The sequence below is a fragment of the Varanus komodoensis genome, unplaced genomic scaffold (assembly GCF_004798865.1).
Source record: "Varanus komodoensis strain SLA01 unplaced genomic scaffold, ASM479886v1 scaffold9, whole genome shotgun sequence".
Lineage (NCBI taxonomy): Eukaryota > Metazoa > Chordata > Lepidosauria > Squamata > Varanidae > Varanus > Varanus komodoensis.
The window spans coordinates 33,857,610-33,872,235 of NW_025336598.1; the positions used below are offsets into that span (position 1 = coordinate 33,857,610).

At 40.6% G+C, this 14,626-nt stretch overlaps 1 protein-coding gene across 1 annotated transcript in view; it reads left to right on the forward strand.

The window, feature by feature from the left end:
* The window catches only part of LOC123016909 (lymphocyte antigen 75-like), a 61,128-nt gene that overhangs the window by 36,478 nt on the left and 10,024 nt on the right, over positions 1–14,626 (forward strand). The window contains exons 21-30 of the mRNA XM_044417651.1: positions 2,757–2,893; positions 3,177–3,282; positions 5,595–5,755; positions 7,097–7,226; positions 8,251–8,477; positions 9,193–9,361; positions 9,890–10,057; positions 12,683–12,805; positions 13,794–13,985; positions 14,100–14,320. Of these exons, the coding sequence (XP_044273586.1) occupies positions 2,757–2,893; positions 3,177–3,282; positions 5,595–5,755; positions 7,097–7,226; positions 8,251–8,477; positions 9,193–9,361; positions 9,890–10,057; positions 12,683–12,805; positions 13,794–13,985; positions 14,100–14,320 (1,634 nt within the window). The remainder of the gene's footprint in view (positions 1–2,756; positions 2,894–3,176; positions 3,283–5,594; positions 5,756–7,096; positions 7,227–8,250; positions 8,478–9,192; positions 9,362–9,889; positions 10,058–12,682; positions 12,806–13,793; positions 13,986–14,099; positions 14,321–14,626) is intronic.

Consider the following 14,626-nt stretch of genomic DNA (forward strand, 5'->3'; position numbering starts at 1 on the left):
CCTCTGTGTCCTGCAAGCCCGTCAAGCCAGCCGCCTCCTTCTAATGCCACTCCCATGCCAGTCAGGGTGCAAAGGAAAGGACTTGGCTGAGGCTTGCAGGACCTGACCCAAGGGTGGGGAATAGATTATGGGACAATATATACAGTATATGACCCAAGTGTGTGCGCATGTGCGTGTGTACATACTGAACTTGACCCCAAGGGATTTTCTTGATTACGGGAGATAACCAGCTTCCATATAGCCTGAGGTGCCCAATCCTGCCTAATCTTGGAAGCTAAGCAGGGTCAGGCCTGGTTGGTATTTGGATGGGAGTCTTGATTCCTGCATTCAGCAGGAGGTTGCGGCCGATGGCCTTCTAGGCCCCTTCCGACTGTATGGCTCTGTGAACTCCTTTCTTCAGGGGAATAGGGCGCACCAAGGCAGCATAACTTCTGTCACCAGATTGGGCATAGCTGTAGGCTGGAATTTATCTTTCCATGGTAACGTATTTCCTGACAGCATATTTCCAGGGTGGTTCTTCATGGTCTGTGTGCATCACATATATGGGGTTTGTGTCCGTGGGGATCTTGCGTTGGAACTCTTCTGAGCTGAGATCTTAGGCAGGAAGTCGGCCCGACTCCTCCAAAGCATGTCCAGAGGGCAGGACTTAAGAGACACTTACTTTGCCTCAGTCTGTCTTCGACTGCTGCAGCAGCATTGGGAGCCTTCTGTACTAAATCACGTCTTTGATGATGGAGCTGTGTATTTTTTTATTTTTACTCTTCCTAGTCTTTCTATCTACTGCTTCATAGCTTACCACTTTTTAACATTTCCCTTTATTTTTTGTGAGAGTGCTCTCTGATTTTGCAGTGTCTTCTAACAATAGCTTATGGCTCTTCGGGTCCCTCTCAGGGGTGAGAATTCCTGCTGCCTGCTGACTCCATTTCAGTTAATCCTATTTCCTGTTCTTTCATCCTGTTCAGTTTCTGTTAATTGAAGACTTGCTTTATCATCCTTTCAAATTTATTTGGCAGCATTGTCTGTGTTCAATATGTTTTGCTTCCATCTGTTGACTTGGACACTTCTAGTGAGACTGAAGTACTATATCCCTGCCGGTTTCCTGGCCAATTCCTTCCTGGAGCCTCTCTGTAGTTTTGTCTGCCTTAATGCCCAAGCCTTTCAAACTGCTGGCTTTGTGTGATCCCAGGTTGTTCACATGCAAGGTACGTTTGCACATTGCCATAACCTCCAGACATCGAGTGAGGTGCCTTCCGGACCAGCCTGAGAATTGTGGTCCTCCACTGGGCCAGGCAGCATGTAGGACAGATCCAACTTTCCTACCTAAAGTTTTGACACATTTTCATTTGAACCAAGCTTCCACTCTTCCCATCTTCTTGCCAAATGCAATCATAGCTCCATAGTGTTCTTCCTTCACAGGAGCGCAATGGATTCTATCCTACCTTCATGGGCCTGCTGTGTTTCAAAAGGTTCTGATACTTACTTTGTCAGTTACAGTGGCAAAAATAAGGGTGCTTTGATATTGAAGACCATCAGATTGGATCTCTGAAATGATCAGGCTCCAGTACATTCTGACTTGGCTCTCACTGTTGCCTCAGGCCCATTGTGTACCCGGTTGTTTCCCCCAGTTGAGAGGTGTTCTTCTTTAAAACCTATGCAAGGCCTCTGCCTGCTCATCGTCTGCAGCCTTTATATTAAGTGGTGCTGCTTCAGTGTTTAGACTAGCAGGGACGCTGCTTGCACTTGAACCCTTCTCCTTGGGTAAGCCAGCTGGCTTATCACCCTTCTGCCTGATGCACAGGGATTGTGAAGAAGGACACGTTGCTTACCTGTAACTATTGTTCTTTCGATGGTCCTTGTGCAGCCACACAGTCCGTCTTCTTACTCTGCTACAAGTATTTTGGGAAGTTTCTCACTTGCTTCCCTCAGTTTTTTTGGTGCTGCTATTTGAGGGAAACATTTGGAACATCACCCTCGAGGCACATGCTGCAGGAGATAGCATGAGCTTCCTGTCTAAATGTTTCAGCTCTAGGACATTCCAGCCAAGTCTGCATGGGTGTACAGCCCATGTTTTTGACTACACAGTAAACACCTCAAAGAGCTACAGTTTGAGGAGAGCAGCTCGCCCTTTCAAGCAGCAAGAAGCATTTCCCAACACTGTGACTAAAGTTTTTTAAACTGGAGATAATGTGAGTTGAACCAACAACTGTCTGCTGGCAAAGTGTGAGTCCTGCTTTTGAGCTCAAGGTTCTCTCTTGTTAAGTGTGAACAGGACCTCAAACGAATCAGTTCTGATGCAAAGTGTTGTAACCCCCCTCATAATCGGACACGCAGCCAGGGCATGGCTCGTCACGGGTAAAAAGCATGGTCAAGGTGTCCTGTTCGCGTGAGAACAAGGACAAGAACAAGGATGTGCACGCTACGCAAGGCTGACAACAAAGCAGGCTACGCTCCAGCATCACCGCAGACGTTACACCCTTGTACCCTCGCTTGCTTGCTTTAGCATGATAAATGTGCAAATGGGGCTTGGTAGCTTTCCCCTATTGTTCGCTGTTATTCAAGCATAAGTGTAAAAGAGTATAAAAGCAATGTCTTCCCTCTGCTCGAGACCACACTCCAATGAGTGCTTGGTCCCTGCAGGAAATAAACTGCTTCTCTCGAAAATTCCAGCTGGTCTCTGGTCTCATCCGTAAAACCGCGGGACACAACACAAAGATATTAACATTATGGTTTTACTTGTCTGTTTATGGTTCCTGCAGACAACACCATAGATTGCAGTGCCAAGCTCCCTTTCATCTGTGAGAAATACAACACATCGCTGTTGGAGGCACACGATCCGAATTTTCAAGCACCTCAGAGAAAGTGCCCGGAAAACTGGTTCGTTTTCCAGGATCAGGTAAAAATAAATAAGTATCCTTATCCCTTTATTTTTCAGACCATGTGATATCTATTAGAAAACTTTTAATATATCTTCTGATGTTAAGTCTCCAAATCAGTTTGATGGGTATTTGCAAGGTCATAGAGTGACCCTGAATTGTAACAACTTGTTTTTTGTAAGGATCTGCCCGATCCTGGATTGATGTTGTGCTTTGTCAGCTACACCTTAAACTAAGCATCAAAGAATTCTCACCGTAATCAGTTCACTATATGTTGCTTTAAGAAAAATACTCCTCTTTCAGTGTTTTCAATTGGTGCCACCTAAGGATCTAACGTTTAGAAAAGCGAGTGAATATTGCCATTCGTATAATGGGTTCCTTCCTTCAATCAAAAACCAAGCTGAACAAGGTAAGATGCTAGATTCCATGCTTCTTAGTAAGTATGGTTTAATCTAGAAAACTAGGCATTACATTGATCTCTGAATGTTTCTGGAGATAGGCGAGACATCAGGATTCTACAGATTTTCTAGCACCTGCTGTGGAAATAAGGGTAAATGGTGCTCTTTCCCCTGCCCTCTTGAACCAACTGGATCTTTTCTTAATATGCCAATATAGATATTTATCTCAGACATGTTTTGTTTATTCATATATATATATATATTACTTGGTTTCTCAACCCTGGATAAATTGAAGCTAAATTCAACCCTGAAGCTTACACTAGAAACAGAGTCAAAAGGGGCCTCCTGGGCCATCTAGTCTGACCCCTGGCTCCAGCTAGCTCCACTAATGACATGCCTACCATGTGCATGTGCACTACTATTGAAAAGTAGTGTGCATGTGAGGTTTGCTTGTGCTTCTAAATCTGGGATGGTTAAACTGCACATGAAAGTTTCTGCTCAGTGCAGCAAAATAGAAGACTGCTTGTTTCAGGCAAGAGTGAAAGGAACTGAATTGCCACTGATAAGAGTTTTTAACACACAATCCAATTTTACAGTTGTTATATTCTGCATCCTCAAAACAAACCCCGTTCTGAATAGTGAGAGACTATTTTTTTTCCATTTCATTACCTTGTGTTGCTCACACTTTTTCTTTCTCACTACACCTGTGTTCACATGAGTGTGAGTGTGTGTGTATGTGAGAGAGAGAGAGAGAATATAACTTTGCCCACTGAAGATATAGCTGATGGAATTGATTCTGCTTCATAATAAATTGCTATGTGACTTTACATTTTGTTCATTGAAAGAAAATGATTTTTTTAGCTTACACCAGTGAACCAGATTGGAAACATTTGTTTTTTAACACCCTAATTAACTCTGTCTGCAGGACAGAGTGGATTGCTCAACCCCCAGTAAGTAATGGCATGTGCCAGCTGCCATTTTGAATATGCAACTCTTGATTGGTGTAATTAGAGAATTGTCATGTTTTGTGGACCCAGCTGCTGTGGGTAACACAACCCTTACATCACCCTCTGTTTGTGGTATGGTTATGTGAAGGTGGTTTAACCCTCAAATAGCTCACAGTGACCAGGTTTGCATGATACGCAATTGAGAATTTCATATTCAAAATGATAATGTATCTCATTTTGGATTAACAAGCCATGGTGAGCCTGATATACAAACCAGGCCATTGTGTCTGAACCAAGAATGTCTCAACACACTCTGCTTCTTTGTGGTTTCTGTGACTCACAGAAATGGGTTACATGTTTGCACAAAACAGACTTTTAGAACATGCCAAAGCTAAATACAATTTTATGTGAGAGTTTCCCTGTCATGCAGCTTTGATTCCTGTCTGTCTCCCAGTTTGTTTTCACTCACCGCAGCAATTAGCATTTGGAACGCTATCTCACCTCTCCATTCTACCGTCCTCTTCTGACATGGTGAACAGAGTTTTCTTCCTCCATTTTCTTTTCATCTTCTCCTATTGTCTTTTAGTTTTTTTCTCCTTCTTCCTGTATTTGGGTTCCCACTTCAAAGTGCACAGCCTCAAAGGCTTTCTTCAAAATGGCACCTGCGTGTCAGAAAGATACCATTAACGGACAGGCACCGCAGCTGCCTTCTTGGAAAGGGCTGCTGTACAGACTGCTGGCTTTTGCAAAGCAGGTCAGGAGAAGGCAGTTTGCACGCCTAAAGGCCCTGCTGTGGGGCCAGGCTCTCAAGCCGCAGACCCGGGCTCAGGGAGCTGGCTTCTGCATCCTGCTTCAGCAGGCATTTACCATGACGCAGCGCCTTCTCTCGGCTTCTTCCTGTACACACTGTGGAGAGTGCTTCAGGGCAGCCATCCCTGAAGGGCAGCCAGTCATTCATTGACTTTCTAGTGTTTACACATTTTCCCCATGCTAAAAAGTGGAAATGTGTCTCCTAAGCATGAGAAGTCAAAATATGTCAGAATGCTTGTTATCTGGACCCCACATTTTGACCTGATCTTCTCCTCAACTAATTGTGGCCCTCATGCTGAGAGAAGTTTCTCACCTCTGATCTAAGGGTTGGAGTAAAAGATGAAGAAAGCCCTCTAAGCAAATTCAGAATTTCCTGCCATCGGTAGCTACAGACTGGTTTACTAGTATTGCACTAATTGCAGTTCGTAGACAAGGTGATTTGCAGCTGAAGGAAATGCAGTTGGCATAAGCGAAGGATGAATTGTTTTACATATGCAAACAGATTGTAGAATGTCTCTTCCGGCTGCCTGATTCTAAAACACAAATATTTCTCTTTCACCCAACAGATTTTATAACATCCTTGCTTCCTCATAAACCCCCAAATATTTGGATTGGTTTGCACTTTCGGGTTCACACACGTGAAAACAAGTGGGAAGATGGCAGTCCACTAAAATATAGCAATTTCCACCCGTTACTTCAAGGAAGGATAAGAAAGGTTCAGCTCGATGTAAGTTGTTGAGATTGTTCTTTTCATGTAGACTTCATGATAATTCCTGATAATTCATGAAGTTGGTTAAGGTAGAAAAGGACTACCAGTGTAGGGTAGGGAAAGAATTGTGTGTCCCACAAAAGAGAGAAGAAAGTAAAATCTGTCAAGGCTTCCTAAGTATTTGGTCTGTAGCTGAGTGCCTTCCTTGAGAGCTGGGATGGGCAGGGCAAAGCCCATGGACTCCTTGGCCCTTTTGTGCCACAGCATCCTTTCAGATTGAAGCAGCCCATCTGTGCCACTTGCTGCTGCCCAGTTGTGTCAGCACATTCAGCAGATAAGGCTGCGATATTCCCCTTCCGGGGGAATGTGGTCCTTTGACCCCTGGAAGTATGCCCTCCCGTTTTGGCTTGTACAGAAAGCCAAAATCCAGAATAATGCCACTGGGCAGAGTTTTCTTGAATTAAATGGAGTATAATTGTTATATTCAAACAAATAATTATATAGCATAAAGAAATATAATATTTTTAAAAGTGCATAATAATGACTGAGAGAAAAAAAATCTATTTACAGTCCTGTGGGTTGCACCATTGAGGATCATAACCTCTGAAACCTGGAGGCTTACAAATATGCAGTGCATAGTGGGAGGAGCAGTATAAACACTGCAGGCCATCTAGTTGAAACGCATTGGAGCAGGAGGGAAGGAGGCTGGGATATTGCCAGGATACCTCATATCATGGCAGACCCAGTCGCCTTTCCTCCTTGCTATGTTTGCATGCTCCCCGAGGTCACTTTCCCAACTTTGGAAAGGCAGCCAGTGTGGTTCTTTGTGCACCAACAAGGAATGAGAGACTTGGAGCATGGATTCCCAACTCCATGGTCAGATCTCATATTAAGAAATCGAATTATCTAATGCCCCTTTGTTTATAATAGTATGCTACACTATTCTGCCTTAGGCGGTTACAGGAAAATTTAATCCAAAGGCAAGGATTCTCCCTATCCAACGACAGAACTGAACAATATTTATCTTGGAAACAAACTAACTATGACACTTCTGAGCCTTTGCAGTGGTTAGACAGCTAACTTAGATGGCAGAGTGCTATATGTTTTCTAGCTGCACAGAGATAGTCATGGGAGCAGCAGCCACTGAAGACGGCATGTTGGCCATCCCTGACATAACAGTCACATAGTTTGGGAACAGATAAACTACTTTAGACAGTATATACTTGATTTTCATAATGTAAAAGGGCAATATGATGTCTTAGCTACGATGAAAAGAGTGTTTCCATATCTTTTCTGGTATATCTTAGGATGGTTAATTGAGTGTCTATCACTCCATCTTCTGGGTGCATTCTTTTCCAGTTCTTCGATGAGGAAGCAAACAACCAGTGTGGTGTTTTGCTCAATGATCCCAAGTCGTCATATCTTGGAACCTGGAATTTCACTTCATGTGCTGATACCAAGTCTGTGGCCATATGTCAAAAGAATGCTGGTAATGCTCAGAATCCCTAAAGAGTATCACATGTTTATGAGCCGAGAAATCCATGGGAATCCTGGAAAATGATTGACCTCTGTCTGCACACAGGCTGTTTGTTAAGAAACTGCTCATACATCATATTTATGTGACAGCCCAAGCTACGCAGAGTTCCATATGAGTGTTTGCTATAATACAATTTTCTGGCGCATGACCGCTATGCCATATGACAGGAGCCAACCTAGATGGTGTTTTGGCATCTTAACCAAGATATATTTGCTGAATGAAATGCTTAGCATCTCACGGAATAGGACATGGAATAATCAATTCGAGTTGTGAAAACCCAGATTCAGGCTTGCTATCAGGAACAGTTTTCTCACTGTCGGAGCCTTATGACAGTGGAGCCTGGAATGGTTGTGGATTCTCCCACAGCAGAGGCATTCAACCAAAACTGGAAAGTCGTCAGAATGAGATGGTGTAAATTGTTGCTCTGCAACAGCAGAGGGTTGAACCCAATGACCTACTATTCTGTGATTCTATGAAATCATATTAAATAGAATGACTTTTACTTTTGAGTAGACATGTAGACAATTGTGCTGTAAGCCAATTATCTACAAAATATTGCATATAGGAAAAATACTTCCCAAAAAAAGGATACTCATTTTTTTCTTAGACAATGCATGTATGTGCCTTACTTTACACAAGGCATTCCAGTTACAGGGAGGAAGGACTGTTTCTTAAGATAGTGTTTGCCATCTGTAATTTTTACAAGTACATGTATTATAGTATTTTAAGAAAAAAATATGAACCAATAAGGAATTTGTTCTAGTCAATCGAAGTGTTTTAGTAGTTTAATTTAAGCAATTGACTCAGTGTTGCAGTCCTTCCTGCATCACTGAAAATGCTATGTACAACATTATAAAGCTCCTTTTCAAGCTTAAAAAATATACTCCAAAACAGTATAGGAGACATGGTTGATTCTACAAAATTGCAGTGTGTGATGAATAGTTAGTCCTACTTAACTATTTGGTTTCTTCCTTAGAGGTTGCAGAAAACCAGACACAGCAAGAGCTTAATGTCACTGTGAACTATCAAAATGTCACATACACCATAATTCTGAAGGCCCTGACGTGGCATGAGGCACAGCAGGTATGCCTGCAGAATAATATGCAGCTGGTTAGCATCACAGAGCAATACCAGCAGGCCTTCCTTGCTGCTCAGGCTGCCCATCATAATTACCCACTGTGGATTGGACTCTCCAGCAAAGATGTAAGTTTCATTTCACTCTCCTTTGAAACATACCATTGGAATACCAAACGGGGGTGTGTACTGAGACAGTTTAAACCATATCAGTAAAGTATTCGCCCTTCGATGCTGCTTCTGTTGTTTGAACTGTGAATCATTTGTGGATGTCTGTTTAAAATGTACAGGTAAAAGCTATTGCACTTTTACACAATAGGAAAGAAATATACCTCCATTCCATCCAGTTGGAGGACTAACGTTAGCCCAAGGACCTGCAAAAGCAATTGTGCTGGCCATTAACACTAGGCCGATACATATAACTACCTACACACAAGTTCATTTATATCCACAAATCTTGGATATAATTTTACAAGAAATATGGTGAAGAATACACTTTACACATTGTACATTTCTCTACAGGGCTCAGTGTTCAGCCTTCCCCAGCTTGTAACCAAGATATTTTGCACTGCAAGTCCCAACATTCCTGACTATTCACCATGCTGGTGGGAGCTAACGGGAGTTGAAGTTGGGGAAACCTGTCATTAGTATGTCTTAGGGATAAGCTGGGGGGGTAGGAAATCTGGTGCCCAAAACAACTGGAGGACACAAAACTGTTCCTGATATTTAGTTCTGTGCAGACAGTATTCCATTTGTATAATTGAGTTTAGAGCTGTCATGTGGTTTAGTTTAGTTCGGTTTTATTGTTTAATTCTGTTAATCTTTTTAATGTTTATGTCACTAGGATGGAATACATTATCACTGGTCTGATAAAAAACATATCAGTTTCAGTCGCTGGTCTGAAGAAGATGGAGATTTAATTGACAGTTGTGTATATTTGGATACCGATGGATTATGGAAAACAGCTGATTGTTACAGCGAAAAACCAGGAACAATTTGCTACCAGCCAACAAGTAGGAGTCCTTGAATTATTGTTTTGAGAATATTTTTGTAAAAAATATTATTGAAAATATTTAATCATACAGTATTTGGCTTCTGTGTTTTAAATGTTATTTAAAATAGCAACATCATACCCTTCATGTTGTATTTCCAAAAGAAAGTGTGCCTTCCACTTACATCTCTGGATTTTAGCATTAACTCATGGTTTCCTCCTATACCAGAATTAGAAACTGTTGAAGTAAGCTTGCCTACCATGGCTATGGGTAGATAAATTTGGCTACTGTTAACTGTTGTTTGAATCACTGGACACAGAATGCAGAGCCATAACAAAGCCAAGCAAGAGAAGGGATGGGGGATTTACTCTGGAAGAGGGCAGGAGCAAGTATGCATCCCAGATTTGGTTCCTAATTTGAAAAGCATGGTTTTCAGGAAGCCAGCATTACATCCCATAATTTTCTTTCAGTCAGTGTTGCATCCTAGGGCAGCTAGTTATATTCTGAATATATTCTTGTGCTCTAAAGAAATGTGGTTTATTTTTACAGATGAAACGGAAACATCAGAAGCATATTATGATTCTATCAAATGTCCACACAAGATCAAGAATACACCATGGATAGCTTTTCAGAACAGTTGTTATACATTCGTAATCACAAAAAATCGATGGAAAGAATTGAAATCGGATGAAGCCCACCATTTATGCAGAAACATGAGTAGGCAGTTTTTTCTGAATTCTTATCTTCATATGATATTGAATGACATCTTTAGATCCGAAAGAACTTCTTAGTTTTCCTATGTGATCATGGACAAGAGCATAACTATGTCCAGACACATATACACTGAGCAATCCATGGAGACTGCTAACAGTCATTTCTATTATCACAGCCTCATATTTTTCTAGAGCTGAAATCGTGGGACTTCTACAGTTCCCTCCAAGTTACTACCCAGGTCAGACTAAGATTCCTCCATGCAGCTGTAAATTATTATTTGAATAAAACAAGCAATGACTGTATGTGTGAACAGGCACATAATTATTGGAGTAGCTCCACAGGTTATATTATGCTTTGTATCTCATTGGAGAACTAGTTATATTCATGGTTCTTTCTTGCCATATTTGCAATCTGTTGAAAACTTGGAAAGAAAAAGATCCACTGCTATGTAGAATTTCAGTTTGCTAGCATGAACTTTGGTGGGCATCTTTTCTTAGCAGAGTACATATAAGTGAACTAATAACTGATGAAGTGGGCCATGAATAGTGCCAGAATGCAACTATTTATCTTTAATATGCCTGTTGTTCCTTCTGCTGCAATAGACTAATGCAGATTTCCTCTAAGAATGGTGACATTTCTCCTGACCTTCTGGAGAGTTTTCTAGGGAAAAATGCTGCTGGTGTATGCACCTTTAGTGAGACAGAGTTTTAAAAGTGTAGTTTCGTATAAGGTCAAGATACATAAAACCTAAGAGTCCAGCAGTACAAGACCAAAGGCCCAACTAGTCAGCATCCTGTTTCCAGCAGTGGCCAGCAAGACGCTTATAGGCAAGCCATGAGCAGCCCATGATGGTCCCCTGCAGTTGCTCTCAGCAGCTGGCACTTGGTCTCATCTAGCCATCAGGACTACTAGCTGTTGATGTCTCTGTATGTCATGAATGTGTTTCATGCCCTATTAAAGCCATATAGTCAAGCAGTAATCATAGACTATATATTCATAGTCTGAAGAAGTGCCTTCCTTTGGTTTTCCCTGTTTCTGCTGCCCATTCATTTCAACGAATGACCTTGCGTTCTAGTAATATGGATGGAAGGGGGGGGGACTTTCTCAACACCATGCATAATGTTCTAAACCTCTGACTCATTTCCCCATAGCCAACTTTTTCAAAACGAGAAAGTCTTAGCTTCTTGATCATTTTGGTTGCCCTTTCAACTCCTTTTCCAATTCTGTATATTGCTTTTTTAAATAGTGAAAACAGATACAAAGATTTATATGAAAGCATTATTAATACTTTTTTAGTATTTAGTATCAAGCGTTTATTATTTTCTACAAATAAAACAAATGATCATTCAAAAGACGTCGGACATACTGGGTTATTATCTTATTCACTCTACAATTAATGTATATTTCAGCCCTAAGTATAATCCTGTTTCTTTAGCCCTTGATAAAAGAAGTTCCAAGTTTGGTAATAATATGTTTCTTCTTTTTCCTTGAGAGACAAGGTCAATCTATCCATTTCTGCACAGTCCAGTATTTTCTTTAAAATTAATTCTTCTGTTGGTATTTCCTCATTCTTTCAGTGTTGTGCAAATACAATCCTTGCCGTTGTAATTACATGTAAAGTCAGATATGCGCTTTGTTTGTCGAGAGCATTATTAATACTGTTAGAATGTCAGTCCCTTAACTAATAATGTTAACATGGAGTTTGCCTTTTTCATCAATACTGAATGCTTTGTATTCCTTTCAGTGAACCACAATCCCAAGATCTCTTATTTGGGAAGTTGTAGCCAGTTCAGAAACTATAGGACTATATGTAGCTGACAGTGTTTATCATCTTATACTTATTTGCATTAAGCCTCATTTGGCATTTTGTTGCCTATTTACTCAAATTGAGATCTTTTAGAACAGTCTAGTTGGGGTTTCAGTGTTCTGAGTAACATAATAGGTGAGTCTCAAGGTCATGCTGAGCCATCTTGCTAATAAGCTACTAGGATTGGATTTTTTTTTTTTTTTTTTGCTAAACAGCCCACAGTACTCCTGGCAGATAATTGTGCTTCTATAGCTTGTTCCAGTTCATTTATTCCCATTCAGTACTCCTGAGAACTCCAGCACACAACCCTCAGGCATCTTTGTGACACAATTTTTGGTCGCATTGGTCCCTACATCAGCAGCCTTTCTGCAGTTGGCCCACTGGAGTTGCTAGCTTCTGAAAGAGACCGCCACCCCCCCGTCTGCCCCCCCAGATCGCCAAATGGAATTAATTTTTAGAGCCCTCGCAGCTACAAGAACACATTCACCAGTGGGCTGGGTTGGGTTTCTTTTGTTTGGAATTTCACTGCTACACTTAGAGTGGCAAGACTGGTATTTAGCCCAGCATACTGGTATCCCAATAGGAGATTTGCACAAAATGATTTTTTCATACCTGCCCCTTTCCAGAAATAATATGTCCACTCATTTCAGGTTATTTGTAGATGTGCAGAATCCCCTTTGCACTTAATACTGTGATTTCAGATTCTTTTAATTAAAAACTTACATCTAGGTTATACCTTACTCCAAAAGAATGTTAGAAATTGTCAATTGAATCCTTCCAAATTCATTCAGTGACTTCTTTTTTAAAAACTTCTTCAACAGATTCGAATGCCTCTCTCTTGATTATCAGGGATGAATATGAAAATGATTTTGTTGTGGAGCAGCTTCAGTCTTTCAGTGGCCTTGCCCACTGGCTGTGGTTAGGTCTGGTGTATGAGGCTGACGGTAAGTTCTCAGTTATTTATAGCTGTAAAACCCTGTTACTACTGCGTCCCTTTATAAATGTACAAAGAGACCAATGCTACAATGATGCAATTTGCAGCCAAATTCTATTAGCAGAGAGAAGTGAGACTGAATTTGTATCAAAGTTATGTTTGATTAGTTGAATTGTCAGATGAATGTTAATGGGAAAGATTCTCTAAACTCATTTGCTTTGGAAAATTGTGCTGTTAGTTAAGGCTATTTTGGCCATTGCAAAGAATGAAAACTTAAAGAAGATGCAGGCTGGGTAAACATTGAAGCCTCTGTGTAGTTGAATGAAATTGCCTTTGAGTCCATAAGAAATAGCAAATGTGTAACGTTCTGGTTTTCAAAATCCTATTTGCTAATTGTTCTAGTACAGCAGTTTTTCATTTCCAAGTCTTTCAGTACACGTGCACAGCCTGCTTTAAGATCGGTCAAATATTTAAAATCTCATACGTGGATGCTTATTATTTAAGTGTTGCATTTATGCAGTCATGTTTATTAGTTTAATTTCTTCTGGAGTTGAAACTGAGAAATTTCATGAAAAATGTCTCAAAAATACTGGATTGTTTTCAGGTGCTGTTCTTCTGCAAGCCTAATGGACAGGATACCACCAATATGCCACACAGCTGACACAGAATTTTCCCCTTTCCTGCCTCACTTCATGCTCCCCAAACCCATCCTGTAGATTTTGGGACTGCAGAGGGAGGAGAAGGGAAACTCCCAGTGCATGAACAGAAGTTCACTTGTGTAACACTGAATTTAACCCAGTAAAACTTTAAGCAATCCACACTACTTTCCAATGGGGAGAAATAGATACATCCCTTCTAGACCAATCATTGTTAGCAATGATAATCAAGTAATATTCCTGTTGTTAACATTGTCCAGGCATGACCTACTTTGAGCACTGCTGTCTTTTCAATAATATCAGTAGTGCTCGGTATGAAAATGCCGTGTCTTTTCCCTGCAGATAATGCTTTAAAGTGGTCTGATGATACACGCTTGACATACAATAACTGGAGAATGGGGAGACCTTATATAAGGAATAACCATTTTGTTGCTGGTGTTCACCTGGATGGCTTCTGGGATATTTACAATGACACTCGCTGGCTACCCTTTCAGTTCAAGCTACACAGCGTTCTCGTCTGCAAAGTAGAAATGGGTAAGGAATATTTCTCATTTTTGTTGAATTTGCAAACACCCACAAATATTATCTTACACATACCTAGGCTGAAGAAAATGTGCAAACATTTATCCATTTTTTATATTGAAATAGGACCAAAGGAGGACAAACCACCATTGCCTACACTACTACCCTATAAAAACACATCATACTGGATTCTTCAAAAACAGATCAATTGGTACGAAGCATGGAAAGAATGCAAACAAAACGGAAGAGAATTAGCAAGCATACACAGCGAATCTGAACAAGACTTTCTGAAAAATATTGTAAAGAGTGATGGATTTCCACTATGGATTGGTTTATCCAATCATAATGTAGGTCTGATCTCTACTTTCATAGCTGCGTAGTAGTCATTAGAGGTTTTTAGTCTCTTGTTCACATGTACATGTTTAAATGCATTATACATTAATTTTATTATGGCATTGCATTTATTATTTTGTTCTTTATAATATATTATTTTTGCCTCCACTTTAAATGCTTTCCTTACACTTAAATATGTTGAGCTGTCAATGAGGATAGGAATGGGATGAAGAGATTGTAAAATTGTCTACAATACAGTCAAATACAGTAAGATCATAGTTTGGTAAAACCTGGAGTCAGAGATCAGATTGCTATCATAT